Source organism: Leopardus geoffroyi, chromosome C1, assembly GCF_018350155.1.
Source record: "Leopardus geoffroyi isolate Oge1 chromosome C1, O.geoffroyi_Oge1_pat1.0, whole genome shotgun sequence".
In the NCBI taxonomy this organism is placed as follows: domain Eukaryota; kingdom Metazoa; phylum Chordata; class Mammalia; order Carnivora; family Felidae; genus Leopardus; species Leopardus geoffroyi.
In genome coordinates this window covers 118,823,255-118,840,878 of record NC_059328.1, presented here as the reverse complement: position 1 = coordinate 118,840,878, position 17,624 = coordinate 118,823,255, and the positions used below count along the sequence as shown (strand labels likewise).

Sequence of the window (17,624 nt, the reverse complement as noted above, 5' to 3'; positions counted from 1 at the left end):
CTTTGATGCCCAAAAGTTTTTAATTTGATGAAGTTCAATTGATCAGCGTACTTTCAAATACACATTTAACAAAACACATTTTATTTGGAAACTTCCAAACGTACGTAGAGCACAGGATAACGAACTCCCTCCTAAACTGGTCACGAAGCTTCAACAACTACCAACATTTCGTTGCTGTTTCATCTATGCCCCTGGTTTTTGTTTTCATGACGGTGGTTTGTTTTGGTTGTAATATTTTGAACTAAATAGCAGACATCATGTCGTTGCACCTCTAGATACTTCAATATGCATCTCTAACTGACAAGGACTTTTTGGTTTACATAAATATCTTCCTTCATCCCACCTAACAAAACAAACAATTCATTAATATTACCTAATGTTCACTCCATATTCAGATCTCCCCAGCTGTCTCAAAGGTGTCTTTCTTTTACACTTAACCTATTGATTCAGGATCCCAACAAAAGCCACATCTTGCATTTAACTGCTATGTCTTTCACATCTCTTATTTTATGAATGTCTCCTTTCCCTTGTTTTTTGTGCCATTGATTTGTTAGAAAGACCACATCATCTGCCCTGTAGGCTATCCCACCTTCGGAATCTAGCTGAGGTCACATATTGAAGCGTGTTATAGCATCATTTACACACAAACAAATGAGGAGCCAGAGTTGGCGTCAGAAACAGAACAGATCCCAGTAATAATAGCTAATAGCTATTTGGTACAAACTATGCAGGACATCATACGTACATGAACCCATTGAATCCTCACAGTAATCCTAGGAGCTAGGTGGTACTCTCATCCCGTGTTATTGATGAGAACACTAGGCCCAGAAAGGTTAACTTGCCCAAAGTCACACGGCTAGTAAGGGGTAGAGCCAGGATGTACCCCCAGCAGTCTAGCGTCAGCCTCTGTGCACTGCACTATTTCTAGATTTACATCTGGTCACAGAACCTTTTACGACAGACTTTCAAGGCCACGATTGAAGGGAGACCCCCAAGTCCTGTTCAGGAGCATGTGACTTGAAGTGACCCCTCTTTGGTTATGGGGATGAGAGTATCTAGGAAACTTCTAGGATTAGGAGGTAACATGGTCCTTTGAGATAGATATTATCCTCACTCTAGAGATGAGGAAACTGAGGTCCAGGGCAGGTGACATCCTTTAGGCAAGAGCCCCCTGCCTCCTAAGAAAGTTCTTTTTCAGTCTCCACAAATACTGCTTCTGGGCTAAGGGACCAACCCATGTCTGCCCGGGGGCAGCCACACCAGATCTAGGTTCTTCCCTAGTGTCAGTAGGGTTATCTCTGCCAGACCAGCCTATGGCTCCAGAAGGGGCTGCTGGGCCAAGCCTGAGACAGGAAACACCAACCCCAAGGTGTCTCCATGGGATACTACACACAGAGGGTTAGCTAGGAGTCAGGTATGGTCCTGACTGAGATTGCAGCTAGCCCTTTCGTGGTCAAGACCCTGCAGAGAGCTGATGGTTTGTATGGAGAGACAGTGGCCCACAGCCTGCTAACCATCCAAAACCCCACCCCAATGCCCACAGGCTTCTGGGTCTCCTTACATCTTTATCTTCCCTGGCAGCCTCACCTTTCCACCCAGGACCCTTCTTTCTCCTTGGGCAGAAAAGGGCTTGGATGGAAGAGAAAGTCAGACACAGAGGTCAGACCCACTTGGGAGAATGGACAAGAGCGACTAGGTTGAATTGTATGAAGGCAGGAGATGTAATGGGAAATGTACAGGGACAGGAGTCCTGTGCCATTCTGGTGCATGCTAGGTGCATATGAGCTGGGCATCCTGTGCAAGCTAAATGCCTCTGTTTCTCCATCTGTAAGATGGGAATAATGTACTTCATGTGTCCACAGACTTTTTCCATAAGGGCCAGATAGCTAAAATTTTAGGCTTTCTGGGTCAGACGGTCTCTGTCCTGGTTAGTCAACTGTGCCCTTCTGGGAGAAAGCAGCCATACGCAACTTGTAAAGAAATAGGTATGGCTGTCCTCCAATAAAACTTTATTTACAAAAAACAGGTGGCGAGCAGCGCTGCTGGGAAGATGAAGTGACAGGTGTGACGCTGCTCTGTGGGCTGTACAGCATGGATCACTTGAGGGGCATGGGCCAGGGGGCAGTTGCTACGGTAAACTAAAGCCCAGAGCAGACCACTGGCTGTGAACGCTTCCAGACAGGAAAGGCCACGGACCTGGCAGTCAGGTGGGCTTGGGCTCCGAAGGCAACGCAACCACCGGTTACCTCCTAACCCACGTGGGGCCGCCGTTTCTTAGAGGGCTAAACAGGCGACCAAGGCCGCCTTTCAGGGACAGAGAAGGAAGCCCCCGCCCACGCAGCACAGCCGAAGGCGAGGACCCCGCAGGCCTCAGCCCCGCCCCAAGGCACTCAGTCGGGGAGGTGCCTCCAGCTCCAACCCCGACCGCCAGCGAGCTAGTCCCCGCCCCAGGCCCCGCCCCGGACGTCCCGCCCCCCTGTCCCGCCTCCAGAGCCTGCTCCGCGCCAGGCCCCCTATAGTCCCCGCCCCCAGAGCCCAGGCCGGCCGCGCTCTGCGCTGGGCCCGCCCCGCGCACGTGTCGCCGTGTGCTAGGTGGCGGCTGTGGAAAAGGTGAGCGCGCGGAGGGGACGGCAGGTGCGCGGAGCTGGGGACGGGCCCCCTCCCTAGGGTCCACTCCAGCAGCGCTTTCGAGCCGCGGTGCGCAGCCTGGGGCCCGGGATGGACGCCCGGCGGCGAGCCCTCCGCGAGGGTCCCGCGGCCCCTCCTCGGCCAGCCTGGATCGTGGCCTTGGCGCTGGTGGGCCTGGGGACGTTGGGACCCGGGCCAGGACCCTTGCTTTCCTAGCCTTAGTTTCTCCATTGGGAAAATAGGCCCAAGTGATGTGCCCCGTTAGGAGTTTTTTGTTAAAATAGGCCAGCCGGTACCCCCACGTTCTTGTTTGTAGCAACTTACTTGCTAATTAAACACGTTTCAGAGGCAGGAAGACAGTAAGCCTCAACCAAAGTAAAATAATTGTGAATTCTTGTTGAAATATTTACGAATGAAAAAAGAGGACGCCCAGGACGTGTTTCAAAATAAACCAGTTGGGGGAGGAATGTGGGTGGGAGAGAGAGGAAACAAGGTTGGCCATGAGTTGGTTGAAGTGCTAAGTGGCTAAGTGCTCTTTTCTCTACTTTTGTATATATTTGTAATTTAGCATTAAATTTTGTTCTGAGATGAAAATTTTTCTGTGGACCCCTGATAGCCTGTGTTCAAATACTGTGCCTGTGTTAGTCACAGCGAGGGCTGCCAGGACAAGTACTGGGTGGCAGAAATCGGTTTTCTCAGGATCTGGAAGCTGAAAGTCCAAGATTAAGGCGTCAGCATGACGTGTCTTCTGAGACTGCTCCCATTGGCTTGTAAATAGTCACCTGTGGCTTGTGTCCTGTCATGGTCTTTCCTCTGTGTCGGTGTCCTAAGGTGTTCTCTTAAGGACAGCAGTCATGTTAGATGAGGACCTACCCTCATGACCTCACTTAATTATCTCTAAATACAGTTATATCCCTAAATACAGTTACATTCTTAGAGGGGGGGCAGGGGTTAAGACTTCAGCATGTGAATTCGGAGGGAACACAACTCAACCTTTAATACTGCCACTTTGGTAGTCTGGGATTTTGATCAATTTACTTAGCCTATCGTGCCTCAGTTTCCAATGCTTTAAAAAAGGGGCAGTAGGAGCTCCTGGGTGGCTCAGTCGGTTGGGCGTCTGACTTCGGCTCAGGTCATGATCTGAAAGCTCGAGGGTTCCAGCCCCGCGTTGGGCTCTGTGCTGACAGCTCAGAGCCTGGAGCCTGCTTTGGATTCTGTGTCTCCCTCTCTCTCTGTTCCTCCCATGCTCACACTCTGTGTCTCTCTCCCTCTCAAAAATAAATAAACATTAAACATTTTTTTTTAAATAAACAAATAAATAGGGGCAAGAGTAATTGGGCATGGAGTTGTGAGGATTCAATTGTTGGATAATATATATAAAGCTCTAAGAGTTGTGTCTAGCATCTAATTACTTCATACGTTGAACATAGGGCCTCACTATGGGATGAATAGTGTCATGAGGCAGTTGGGGACTTGGTGCTTATTAAACGTAATGATCATGCATTATCACAAGAGGTGTCAGCTGCTGTGCCAGACCGATTATTTTATGTATTCATATGTTTATTCATATGCCCGTCACCGCCACCCTAGTGATGCCCTTGTCCCCTGCCTGTTTGGCAGATGGGTAAGGTGATGCACAGAGAGGGAGTTTGGACTGGAGCTCTGGCTGTAGAGCTCATGCTCTTACCCACCTTGCTGTATTGCCTCAGTTACAGAGGATGTGGCCCTGGGGTAGGTCAGCCTGCAGGCAGACCCAGGGAACTGTTGGCTGACTTCTCTTTCTCTTGGCTCAGGTTTACAACGGTGGCAGCGCTCATGGCAGGTCCCCTGTGGCGGGCCGCAGCGTTTGTGCAGAGACACAGGACAGGCCTGGTGGTGGGTTCCTGTGCAGGCCTATTTGGGGCCCAGATCTCATACCACGTCCTCCCAGATCCTGTGATCCAATGGCTATACCAGTACTGGCCTCAGGGCCAGCCAGCCCCACTCTCCCCAGAGCTGCAGAGGCTCTTCCAAGAGGTGCTACAGGACATTGGTGTCCCCGCAGGCCATAGCTATGAGGCTTTCACCACCTTCACCTTCCAGCCTGTGAGTGCTGGCTTCCCGAGACTCCCCGCCGGGGCAGTAGTGGGCATCCCAGCCAGCTTCCTGGGTGGCTCATTGACCAACACTGATCACCCAGTGGTTGTACATGGGCAAAGAGTGAACTGGCAGAGCCCAGCAGGTGCCCGGCTGAGAGATGCCCTGACCCTGTCCCAAGACGCCCAGAAGTTTGCCTTGGCCAAGGAAGTGGTGTACCTGGAGAGCAGTGCAGCCGCCCTACAGGCTCTGCCGGCCCCAGCTTGCCTGGCAGGAACGTGGGCACTGGGCGTGGGTGCCAAGCATGCACTGGGGCTCTATGGGGGCCCCATGAACATACGGGCTGCCTTCAACCTGGTGGCAGCGGTGGTGGGCTTTGTGGCCTATGCCTTCTCCACAGACTCTCTCACTCATGCCCTGGAAGCCTGGCTGGACCGCCGCACGGCCTCCCTGTCTGCAGCCTATGCCCGGGGTGGAGTGGAGTTCTATGAGAAGGTTTTATCCGGCAACGTAGCCCTGCGCAGCCTCTTGGGCACACACGGAACGAAGCTGTATACGCCTAGTGGGAACATCGTTCCCAGACACTGGTTCCGCATCAAACATTTACCCTTCACGACCCGCCGGGATACTGTGCTGCAGATGTGGAGGGCCACGCTCAACTCGGGCCGCTCCTGAGGGACTCATCACAAGGACAGATGCGGCTCCTGCAGGCACCACCCTGCCGTTGACTCTGGGGGCTCTCTTGGTGCCTCTGGACCCACAGCCCATTGTCAGATAAATCAGACTTTGGAATTAAACAGCCTGGGTTCTATCCCGGTCCACCACTCATGATCCCCGGGAGCTTGGGCAAGTCCCTTTTGAATCTAAGCCTCGGTTTCCTCAGCTGTCAAATGGGGACGATGTAAATTACCTAGCAGCATTGTGGGGCAGCGTGAGCTGTGAACGAAAGGGCTTGGCCAAGAGGACATCCCGCGAAGAAATAGGATGTCCCTCCTTGGTGTTTGAATACCAGCCGGCTGTGGGAGTCAGGCCGCTTCTCCCCCCTGGAGGTGCTTGCACGACGTGAACAACCACCCTGTAGTTTACTTGGTGGTCTAATCCCAATTTCCTTCTACTGTGGCAGACATTGAAAACCTTCGAGGCCCAGGTGAGAAGCTAGTGTTGCCCTGAGAGGCTGGGAAGTGGGAGCTTGAGGGAGAGCTTCAAGGGTGATGTGTCCAGCGAAGATGGCATGCTCAGAGAGAGCCCCTGGGCCTGAAGGGGAGTGGAGGTGTTGCTGGAACCCGGCGAGACCTGTGGCCGGAGGAAGAGGGAGGAACAAGCCATTGCAGAATTGAGGCTCTGCAGGGAGGGAGCCTGCTGATGCATGGTCAGTGCCAGGGGAGGAGAGGGCCGGGGGTGGGGGCAGAGGGTGCTTGGTTTTCAGGGGCCAGGAGGAAGCAGGATGGAGGAGAGCAATGGACTGGGCCTGGTGTCACACTCAGGGCCCAGGAGGATACGCTGCACCCTTGCTCTGTTTCCCTTGGGCCTTCTAGTGGCAGATGGAGCAGACCCCACTTTTGGTCCTTGGACAGGAGACCCCTTCCCAGGAAAGGTGGGGACAGTTGTGGCCAGCAAGCCAGGTTCCCTTTTTTATTTTTATTTTTCATTGTCGATTATGCTTTCCCCGGAACAGTGGAAGAATTCAGGCCCGTTGCCAAGGTACTCAGTGGCAGACAGTTCCTGCAGGAGGCTGAATGGAGAGTGGGGGGGGGGGGGGGGTGGCATGTCTTCCTTCTGGGTCCTTCACGGTGGCTGCAGATCTGTGCTCTGGCTCCATGGGGCCAGCCTGTGGGTCCCAGCGTCCGGCCTGGCCACACACCCCATCTCTCAGGTCTCCAGGATGGCGCTGGGCACACACTCGGTGGATGCATAGGCAGGTGGATGAGTTAGTGAGTGGTAGAACGCGTGTCCGCTCTGGGAAGTACCACTTCAGGGGGCCCCTCAGGCTGTCCCCCGGCTGCTGCCCCCATGTATGACTGTGTGATCTCGGCTGGAGAAACGTGGTTTGGGGTCTGGATTCGGTGAGCTCCATCCACTTAACCACTCCCCGCCCCACTGCGTTCAATACTAGAGGAGCAGCAGGATGGCCACGCCAGGCATTCCTGCTGACTTGCCCAAAAGGGAAGGAAAGGGAGCCCCCGTGGTAAGGGAAGTGATCCCCTGAGATGGCTGCTGCTTTGGCTCCCTCTAGGCCATGTCACAAACTTTGCACTCCTCAGCTGCTCCCGGTCCCCACGCATGCCTCGTGTGGCCCAATTTCCAGACCTTGGCCCAGAGCCTCCACCCTGTGAGCTGCCCCTCCCCTTCCTCCCTGCTGCATTCTGCACATTGCCCAGGCCCAGGCAACCCTCAGCTCTGTCCTTGCCGTCCCCAGATAGTTCCTCCCTCCGGCCTCCTGGCCACTGCTCCCACCCCTCCCAGCTCGTGGAAAATCAGGTCTCTCTGGGTTCCATTCTGCTTAAAACTGTTTGCAGACATCCCCTTGCTTTCTGCTAGGGGCGCCTGCGTGGCTCAGCCGGTTGAGTGTCCGACTTCAGCTCAGGTCATGATCTCACAGCTCGTGAGTTCGAGCCCCGCATCCAGCTCTGTGCTGACAGTTCAGAGCCTGGCGTCTGCTTCGGATTCTGTGTCTCCCTCTCTCTCTGTCCCTTCCCCACTCGTGCTCTGTTTCTGTCTCTCTCAAAAATAAATAAACATTAAAAAAAAAAATCTGTTTTGTGGACATCCCCTTGCTTTCTGCTAGAGCTGCATCTCTGAGCCTGGACCTAATGGCCTCTCTAACCATCTTGTGTCCCCTTCTCCCGGTTCTGTGGATCCTAAACTCAGGAGCACTTTGGTTCCCTCACTGCTTTCCTCTTCCTTCCCCACACAGTGCCTTGATCTGGGGTGCTTTCTCCCATTTTGCCCTTGTCTCTGTTATTTAGTGCTCTTTCTGCAGGAGTACCCAGTGACCTGACCCTGGGAACCTTCCCCATTCACGCCTATCATGCACCCTGTACCCCTCCCGAGCCCTTAGTGCAAACTGTAACTACATAAGTTACCGTGAAGCTAATGGCTTACCATCTCCTCTACTGAAATGTACTATCTATAAGAACAGTGTTTATGTCTTGTATACTGCTGTGCACTGAGGCTTTCCCTAACACGTTTGAATAAATGAATGGAACTTTTAAGCTACAACAGGCAGGCCTGGCTCCCTAGAGTCAGAGCATTTACTGTAGGGCTGGCTGCACACATGGGTGAGGCCATATGAATCATAGGTGACCCTGTCCTGTCTTCCCAACTTGGGACTTTCCAAGGGCAGGGGCTGGCCCAGATCTTCTGTGATTGTTGTTCTGTGGGGAAACCAGGACACTTCTGGTCACTTCCTATAGAGCACAGATTACCACTCAGGCCACCAGGGCGTCCAAGAGGCTTTAGGAAATAGGTCACCCCCCCCCCAAATTTTGTGATATATTGTGCCCTCACACACAGATTTGGGTGTTGATCCTAGAAAGATGAAAAAGTATGCTCCAGAGCTCTGTAACAGACCAGGTGGCAGGAAGGTACCCTGTAAATGCGGCCCTGCGTCTTTCCTTCTCAGATGCCTGCAGCAAGCCTCAGCTGTCAGCACTCTGCCCCTGATCCCAAGAGAACATTGTCCTGTTGAGTCGTGCCCCCCTCCCACATGATCCTGGTTCTGAGCGTGAATGTGCATAGATACCCAATCCCCCCACCCAGAACAGTCCTGCGCAGACCCCGAGGTAGGCTGGCGGACAGAAGGCTCTGTCATCGCACACAGATCCCAACCCCCCCCCCCCCCGCCGCCCGCCCATGTGCACGCGCGCATGCGCGCGCACACACACACACACACACACACACACACACACGGAATATAGGAAAGGGAGCCCCAGAGCCATCATGCCATCATTGGCTCTGCCCATCCCTGACCCTAGCAGCCTGACTCATCCCCAGCAGCCAGTATCCACAGTGCCATGCCCCATGTGGCCATGCCTGGCACCCCCATCCCCAGGTGTGCGTATATCACAGTCTGGGGCTGAAAGAGACCTGTGGATCCTCACCCAGTGAGTCCTCCTGCCCACTACATCCCTACAGTATTGTTTATAGCGCCTTTACTATGTAGCAGAAACTCTGCTAGGCTCTTAGAGTCTGTTTTCATTGATCCCCAAATTGGAACAGGTAGTTGATAATGTTATTTCGATTTTCTTTTTTTTTTTTTTAATTTTTTTTTTTTTAACGTTTATTTATTTTTGAGACAGAGAGAGACAGAGCATGAACAGGGGAGGGTCAGAGAGAGGGAGACACAGAATCTGAAGCAGGCTCCAGGCTCCGAGCTGTCAGCACAGAGCCCGACGTGGGGCTCGAACTCACGGACCGTGAGATCACGACCTGAGCCGAAGTCAGCCGCCTAACCGACTGAGCCACCCAGGCGCCCCAATGTTATTTCAATTTTACAGGCAAGGAAATAGCACAGAAAGGTGAAGAAATGGGCCCCAAGCCACAAAGCTTTGAAAATAACAGAACAAGGATTTGAAGTCAGGAGCCTGGGTCCAGATCCCCTTTGCAAACCCTTTGTTTACACTGTCCTATTTATCCTGAGGGTTTTGTGCTATAAACTTGTACTGTAACCTCTACAGCCTTTCTCCCCTGCTGGTTAGAGGTGACTCTCTAGCCTCACCTCTCATCAGGAGAAAATGGTCACTGAGCAGAGCTTTCTGGAACTTCCAGGGGAGACCCTTTCAGCTAACTGAAGAGGAAAGGACACCCGATTTGTCATATTTGGTGCTGAGGTGAGAATGGAGTGGAGGGACCAAGCATTAGGAGCCTCAGAGGCTCCAGCTGAGGACAAGGTTACCTTAGGAAGCAGAGAGAGGACACAGACAGGATAGCCTGCTGTGGGTTCAAATGCTGGTCCTGCCACTTTAGCAGAGTGACCTTGAACAGGTGATGTCCCATCTTGGTCTCCAAGTTTTCTATTAAATGAGGATATTGATATGTAGCTTACGGTATTATTTTGATAATGAAAGTGAAATAAAGTTTGCAAAATGTGAAGCCCAGTGAGAGTATATAGTAAGCTTTAAAAGATTGGTTTTGGGGCACCTGGGTGGCTCAGGCGGTTGAGCGTCCAACTTTGGCTCAGGCCAAGATATCACAGTTCATGAGTTCAACCTCTGCGTCGGGCTCTGTGCTGACAGCTCAGAGCCTGGGGCCTGATTCAGATTCTGTGTGTCCCTCTCTTTTCACCCCTCCTCCACTCATGCTCTCTCTCTTTCTCTCTCTCTCTCTCTCTCTCTCAAAAATAAATAAACATTTATTTATTATGGGAAGATACTCTGTCCCCAGTCGAGAAGTCAAAGAAGATTGGTTTTGGGGCACCTGAGTGGCTCAATCAGTTGAGTGCCGACTTTGGCTCAGGTCATGATCCCACGATTCATGAGTTCGAGCCCCACGTCAGGCTCTGTGCTGGCACTCAGAGCCTGGAGACTGCTTTGGACTCTGAGTCTCCCCCTCTCTACCTTTCCCCCGCCCATGCTCTGTCTCTCTCTCTCTCTCTTTCTCTCTCAAAAATAAAATAAAAGACGTTAAAAAAAATTAAAAGAAGATTGATTTCCTAAATTTCCCTGCTTTTTAAGTGATATAGGTACTAGGGTGTTCAGAGCTTGGAGTTGCTGCCCAAATACCAGCAATTCCTTGAGGCTGGAACCCTCCCAGGGAACTCACTGCTGCCTACTACGAGTCTGTGCTTAGAGCTTTTCAAAGTCCCAGTTAGGTCAGTTCCTTTGCTGAGTTGCTATCAGTTGACAACTTTTTGGAAATTACATGGCAGCAGCTGAGAGCAAAGGACCCATGTCCCTTTGGTGTAGATACCAGGCCAGAGAAGAGGTCATTAAAATGGGAGATAGTCTTACACCTACTATACTGGTAATTAAAGACCATTCACTTTTAGGGTGGTTGCTGTGAAATTGGTACAAACGTATGTTCTTGGTGACATTTGTAGTAAACAGCCTCCAAAATGGCCCCAGTGATCCCCACTCCTGGTGCTCTTGGCCTTGTGTCATCCTCTGTCTTTACTCCCCTGGTTCAGAACAGTAGAATACAGCAACATTAAGGGGGTATCACTTCTGTAATCAAGTCACAAAAGATTGTGACTTCTGTCTTCCTAGCAGACTCTATTGTCTTCTCAGATGCATGCTTTGATAAAGCAAGTTGCCATATTGGAGCCTTGCCATAGCACGGAACTAAGGGCCATCTCTGGTCAACAGCTGGCTAAGAACTGAGGCCCTCAATCCAATAGCGCATGAGGAACTGAATTCTGACAACAGCTGGAACTGAATTCTGACAACAACTGAGTAGGCTTGGAAGATAATCTGTCCCCAGTCGAGCTTTCAGAAGAGACAACAGCCTCAGCCAGCACCTTCGCTATAACCTGTGACAGACTCTGAAGCAGAGGACACAGCTAAGTTATGCTTGGATCCTTGACCCACAGAAGCAGTGAGACAATAAGTGTGGGTTGTATGAACCACTTAGTTTTATGGTAATTTTTTGTGCAACAACAGCTAACTAATGCATATGATTAATTAACAATGGTTTGGGGTGCCTGGGTGGCTCAGTTGAACATCCAACTCTTGATTTCCGCTCAGGTCATAATCTCGACGGCTCTTGGGATTGAGCCCTGCACTGAGCTTTGCGCTGACAGCACAGAGCCTGCTTGGGATTGTCTCTCCCTCACTCTCTTCCCTTCCTCTGTTTGCATGCTCTCTCTCTCTTTCTCTCTCAAAATAATAAACATAATTGACATAATGATTTTAGAAAGCAACTTGGCAAAATTTGATATGACCACAAAACTGTATCTTTTGAGCCAGTAACTTGAAACCTAGAAACTTATCCGAAAGCTACGACCTAACAGAAACTAAATAGTATATGCCCAAAGATGTACATAAGAACATTAGCGGTGATCATTAAAAAAAAAAAAAAAATCAAAATGATAGAAATGTTGAACAGCAATGACTTAGGAAATTATGGCACATCCATCTGTTGAATGTTGTTTGGTCACCAAAAAGCATAATTGTGAAGGTTATGATAGAAATGTAGAAATATTAGTTACAAATAGCAAATCTTTAGAAAATAGGAAGTGCTGCTTGCAATGATGATTGCAATAATGTCCCATGGGTAGGACCTGGAAAGAAATTCACAAAGTTGGGGCGCCTGGTTGGGTTGGTCGGTTAAGCGTCCGACTTTGGCTCAGGTCATGATCTCACGGTCCGTGAGTTTGAGCCCCACGTCGGGCTCTGTGCTGACCGCTCAGAGCCTGGAGCCTGTTTCAAATTCTGTGTCTCCCTCTCTCCCTGCCCCTCCCCTGTTCATGCTCTGTCTCTCTCTGTCTCAAAAATAAATAAACGTTAAAAAAAAAAAATTCACAAAGTTGAAAGTAAATCTGTTCCCGTGGAGTTTGGAATGACTATGCATTCAATATATGTAAGGATTTACTGCTATATATGTTTATACTTGCGTATGGAGGCTTATTCAGAGGGGTCCATGGGCCCGCTCCCTCTCCCTGCATCAAGGTGACAGATTCTGGCATCACTGCTTTTGGCTGTGTATCCTTGGGGTGTGGCCAACCTTCTGTCTGTCAGCCTCCGTAGCCATCATGAAAATGTGCTGCTCAGATCTGCGGGGAGCAGAAGTGACTGACAGCCGCAGCTGTTGTTTCCTTCGCTCCACCACCGCATTCTCACTGAGGCCATGCCTCTCACAGGCTGCTTTCAGCCAACGGCTGGTCTGGTGGCCATACTAAGGCAGGCTCATTCCAGTGAATTGAGGGACTTCTCCAGTGGGTGACTGTGGCTCCAGGACTCTACTGTATGTAACCTGGGCAGGTCTGTCTTAGGTCCGAGACCCTTCCCTACCCAATCCTCCTTTATTCCCCACTCCTTTCCAGGAGTCAGATCTACATCGTGATACGAAAGCTCCCCTCCACTTTCTATTCCCAACCCCTTTGCCCTTCACAGGCATTATCCCCCGACACATGTAATCCTGTCTTCCTGTCTATTTCTCCGAGGACCTGAGCTAATGAGATTACTCCCTTGCTCAGTCAGGTACACTGTGAGGTCCTGGGGTGCTTGCAGTCCCACGGAAGGGCCCGTCTGACAAGTAAACCTGCAGTGACAGCACAGTGAGATCGGTGCAGCGAAGGCCCGTGAGGGCCAGCTTGGTGACCACTAATTTTTTTGCACGCGTAGTGCAATTTTATTTCAATCGCACCAGGTCGGTGTGTAGGAAATGTAAATGCAGCGGTACGGTAAAAATAGCAGAGAATCGAAAAATCCAAGAAAGAAGTACACATAAAGCATGAGAGTTCAACATTCATTAACGTTTCATCTTAGGTTCTGACTGACACTTGATACTCGCAAATTTCAAAACAAACCTTGAAATCGTGAGGACTGTTCTGAAGACATTTCAGCACCAGCATAAGATTCACCCATTCAGCTGGTTTGCAGTTGACTTGTTCTCCACGTACGTAGCGCGTAGTACAGATCTGTCACGGGTCAGATCACAGCGTTGAGGAAAGGAGTACCTTCCCGTAATTAGAAAGGATCCCCTGAACTGCACTCAGGTTAAGACATCCGGTGTATAAGAGCACGCAAACCATCGTAACGTGCTTCCAAGAAACATTTTTCTTAAGTAGGCTGTATGCCCCGTGCAGAGCCCAACGCAGGGCCTGAACCCACGACCTTGAGATCAAGGCCTGAGCTGAGATCGAGTCAGACGCCTAACCGACAAACGCCCAGGCGCCAACAAGGAACATAATTTTTATAAAGAAAACAACTTAAGCTTCAGTTTCCTATTTTAATTACTGAAATCTCTCACAATGACAAAGTGTCACCTGTGACAGTAAATGTATACAGTGATTCAGTCAAACTTCTTAGGAAGAACACACTTGGCAATCTGGGCTAATGAAAAATGATGGAAAATATGATGGGATTCAACACTGGTTCTTTTTGTCAGATTACACAGACATCGTGTTAATGTTAGACCAAGGCACAGAATGTTTGGTGGGTAAACCAGTCTCCTCTTCAGAGCTGGCATTTTATTGTAGTCTTTTACTCTGTACCCAGTATTCTGTCCTACCAGAGGCTGTTTAACTTCACCCACAAAAAATGATTTCTGACCAGATGTATAGGGAACATAAACATTTATGTCATCAAGCTGTTTGCATAACCAAAAGTACCATAATAAAGGTGAAGGTGCCTCCCAATTTCTTTTGGAAAACTACTTTATAAGCTTACTGCGTCTTGACTGCCTTTACTGCTATTGCCTGACAGTGAATAGTTAGTGGAACAAAGAGCTGTTCACTTGAATTCTGATAGCTCATCCCTCAGAGGCTAATCTCAAAATGAAGTTTCTACAGAAACCGGAACTATTTGAACATGGAAAAAAAAAATCCCTTCAAACCTCTTTGAAGGGTAATGGCTGCCCGTCTGAAGCGTCTAACTATGCCATCAGCAAGCTCTGTCTCATGAACTGACACGAAGACATCTAGACAGCCGATGAAAACGGATTATTTCTTCAGAATTTCAGTAAAACTTCTGATAATCACAGATTTCAAGGCAAATATGGCACATTATATCCCAAGCATAAACGAAGATGGAGAGAGGCTGAGGGTGCCGGCCTGGCTCAGTCAGAGAGCATACGGCTCTTGATCTCATGGTCTGGACTTTGAGCCCCATGTTGGGTATAGGATTACTTAAAATAAATAGACAAACTTTTTAAAAAAAAGATAGCCTGGAGAATTTTTGACTTCCTAAACAACCCCCCCCAAAGTCTATCATTGTAACATATGTAGGACTTCTTCCCTATTTTAATCTTATGAGCTTTAAAGACAAAGGAGTGGATTACATACATGCACACACACGCTGGTAAGTCACCTAATTCCTTCTTCCCCTCACCTCACTTTATTGAAAGGAAATTATGCAGAAGTCATCATCGGTCTCCCTTTCCCTCACGATCTCTGTGACCTTAACTGCTGCTGTCATTGTTACTTCTCGTATTTCAACATAACAAAATTCAAAAGCAGCTTGGTAGGCAGGAACATGTTCCTGGATAGTTGTATAACTGCAGGGCGCCTAGGTGGTGATAACTTCCAAACGCAGGGGCCACGCTTTTGGGTTCCACGGTAAGAGCTAATTCAGATGAAGCTCAGAATCCTGTTTCAGACCACGGTTCTCAGGGCAGAGCCACCTGAGGGAACGCCCGGGAACTGGCCCCAGGGGAGCTACTGAAGGGTGGCCGGGTCAGGAAACACCACAGGGGCTGGATACTGGGGAGGCGGTGCTCTGGAGGAGCCTGCGTTACAGAGACCGCCATGACAGGACCTTGAGGAAGAGAAGAATCCTGTCCTCCTCCAGCGACCCTCCAGCGCCCTCTACTGACAAGACTCAACTTTGTGTCAGCCGGGGAGAAGTACTTAAAGGGTCCCTCTCCGTTTTCTCGAAGCAGGTGGTGAAGGACGCATTAGAAGCAGTAAATTGATAACTAGTCCAATGGTCAAAGAGCAAAACCTGGCATGGCTGGCAGAGTGCAAGCAAGGGTGCGGGGGGAGATGAGACTGAGGGGTCTGGTGGGGACCAGGATATGCAGGGCCCGGTGGGCCATGGCGAGGTGTTTGGATTTTATTCTGACAGCACTGGGGAGCCTTTGATAACGCTACAGCGGGAGAGGACACGATCGTGCTTGGATCTTAGAGAGTGACTTTAGTGGACAATGGGTTGAGAGGGCCAGACAGGAGGCAGAGAGAGCAGTCGGTGGGGGAGGGGACATTTGGTAACAAAAAGTGATGGTGGTGGCCTGAACTTAGCAGTAGCCATGAAAATGAAAAGAAGCAGGACTCGGGCTACGTTTAGGAGGGAGTATCGATGCGATCTGGTGGTGGGCTGGGTCTGCAGGTGTGAGAGAGGAATGTCAGAAGTCAAGGGTCAGGAACGTCCCCCAGTTCCAGGTTGGCGGCTGGAGTGTATGGGGTGTCCCCTCTGCCTTTTCTCTGCCGCAGAGCTCGCAGACACTGAGTCCCGTTCTCTTTCTGTCTCCTGGGATGTCCCTCCTCCTTTACTGACTATGCCTCCATGGAAAGACTGTGGTGGTGGCCGTGAAGCCTTTCGGCCCACGCGATGCCCGCGAGCTCCCGGCTTGAGGCAGAACGAGGAAGAAGACCTGAAGACTGTTCTCCAAAGCATCCACAGATTGTTCAGGGCAAAGGCCAATGGAGGTGAGTAGCTGGTGTCCACAGGCCGGACGTTGCCAGCTCCTTCGTCTGGTGTCCCTCTGCTCGTGCCCTCTCCTTGTGCCCCCGGCCGTGCTCGCCTCTGGCAGGCTCGGGCGGCACAAACTTACCTGGTGCACCACCTGGAGTCACCTGGACCCAGAGCCACCGTGGCTCTGGACGTCTTCCAATGTAGGTCTGTGGAGCCGTCGTTCCCCAGAGGGACCTGCTCCCTGCTGCAAGTCAACGGGTCCAAACTCATGCTGTCAACCACCCCTCCCCTCCCGCTCCCCCTGCCTGCTCACAGGCTGCTATCCCTGGGCCGCGCAGGCTTTGTGAAGGGCTGGAGGGTAATGAGCTGGGGCCCCGGGCCAAAGGACTCAACTGTGGAGCCAGAGCCCACGTGGAGGGACGAACGGAGGGGGAAGAGCATCCACACGCCACACGCCAGCATCTCACCGCTTTATGATCAGACCCTCTCTGTTTACAGATTTTTAAAAAACTTTTTTTAACATTTTTATTTATTGGCAAGAGACAGAGAGAGACAGAGCATGAGCAGAGGAGGGGCAGAGAGAGGGGGAGACACAGAATCCGAAGCAGGCTCCGAGCTGTCAGCACAGCGCCCGATGTGGGGCTCGAACTCACAAAGTGTGAGATCACGACCTGAGCCGAAGTCGGATGCCCAACCGACCGAGCCACCCAGGCGCCCCTGTTTACAGATTTTACTGTTGTCATCAACAAGTCCTGCCAGAGTCCCACACTCTGACACTGACCGGCTAGTCGGTCGTGGACAGTTCACAGATGCCGGTGGTTGTCCTTGCTGGCCCACAACACAGTCGGGTGGGCACCGCTCACTGGCTCCATTTTCCAAGACCTCAAGTCAACGTCAAGGTTGACTTTTCCCTAATGCCATGCACATTTGAAGAGACTAAGGTCATAGCTCTGTTCACCACAGAGGGTCTCCCTCCCTTACCTGGCCCCCGAGCTTAAATCCGTGGAGCTGCGCCCCTTCAGAGCTAACCACGGCTGACTTGGGGGCCCCTCCTGGCCCCCACCGGTCATGGGCAACCCTGCAGGCCGGAAACATGCCTGTCTTTGTCGGTGTGCAGAGGCAGGAAAGAACTGGAATCAGAGTCCTGGGACACCGGGACCCAGTGGGAGGCTGTCAGCCAGGGGTGAATCTGTGGGTGCCTCTCCAGGCAGCCTTTGGCTTCGGAACCTGGGTTGAGACCACGGCTTTACAACTGCCTGCCCCGGGCCTGTCACTTACCCTTTCCATACCTCAGTTTCCCCCATCCGTAAATGGGAAATACGAAAATGCCTGTCTCCTGGGGTTGTTTTAAGAATTTAACAAATCGAGGGGCACCCGGGTGGCTGGGGCAATTGAGCGTCCAACTCTTGATTTGGGCTCAGGTCATGACCCCACGGTTCGCGGTGTCGAGCCCCTGGTCGGGGTCCGCGCTGACAGTGCGGAGCCTGCTTGGGCTTCCCTCTCTGCCGCTCCCCTGCTCGAACCATCTCTCAAAATAAATAAATAAACTTAAAAAAAGAAAAAAACCTTAATAAATTGACATTGTAAAGCACTTTGAGCGGCGCCTGGCACAGAGATAAAGCTTGGGAACGT

At 51.0% G+C, this 17,624-nt stretch overlaps 1 protein-coding gene across 6 annotated transcripts; it reads left to right on the top strand.

Annotated features, from left to right (window-relative positions):
- Positions 1 to 2,487: 2,487 nt before the first annotated feature.
- TMEM177 (transmembrane protein 177) lies at positions 2,488 to 16,575 on the top strand. Of its 6 annotated transcripts, none has more exons than XR_006712797.1 (3): positions 2,488 to 2,610; positions 4,422 to 6,412; positions 16,565 to 16,575. XR_006712797.1 is itself a non-coding variant. In XM_045479519.1 (2 exons), exon 2 carries the CDS (start codon positions 4,444 to 4,446, stop codon positions 5,377 to 5,379), a length of 936 nt encoding a protein of 311 aa, XP_045335475.1. In that variant the 5' UTR covers positions 2,488 to 2,610; positions 4,422 to 4,443; the 3' UTR covers positions 5,380 to 7,923. The 6 variants fall into 6 exon arrangements, 1 of the variants encoding a protein (XP_045335475.1); XR_006712800.1 differs by lacking the exon at positions 16,565 to 16,575 and adding an exon at positions 11,007 to 11,414 and having other exon boundaries at positions 4,422 to 5,851; XR_006712799.1 differs by lacking the exon at positions 16,565 to 16,575 and adding an exon at positions 10,929 to 11,414 and having other exon boundaries at positions 4,422 to 5,851.
- Positions 16,576 to 17,624: the final 1,049 nt, after the last annotated feature.

Coding starts and splice junctions, on each gene's coding strand:
- TMEM177 (XM_045479519.1), top strand. CDS start 4,444: ATGGCAGGTCCCCTGTGGCGGGCCGCAGCGTTTGTGCAGAGACACAGG.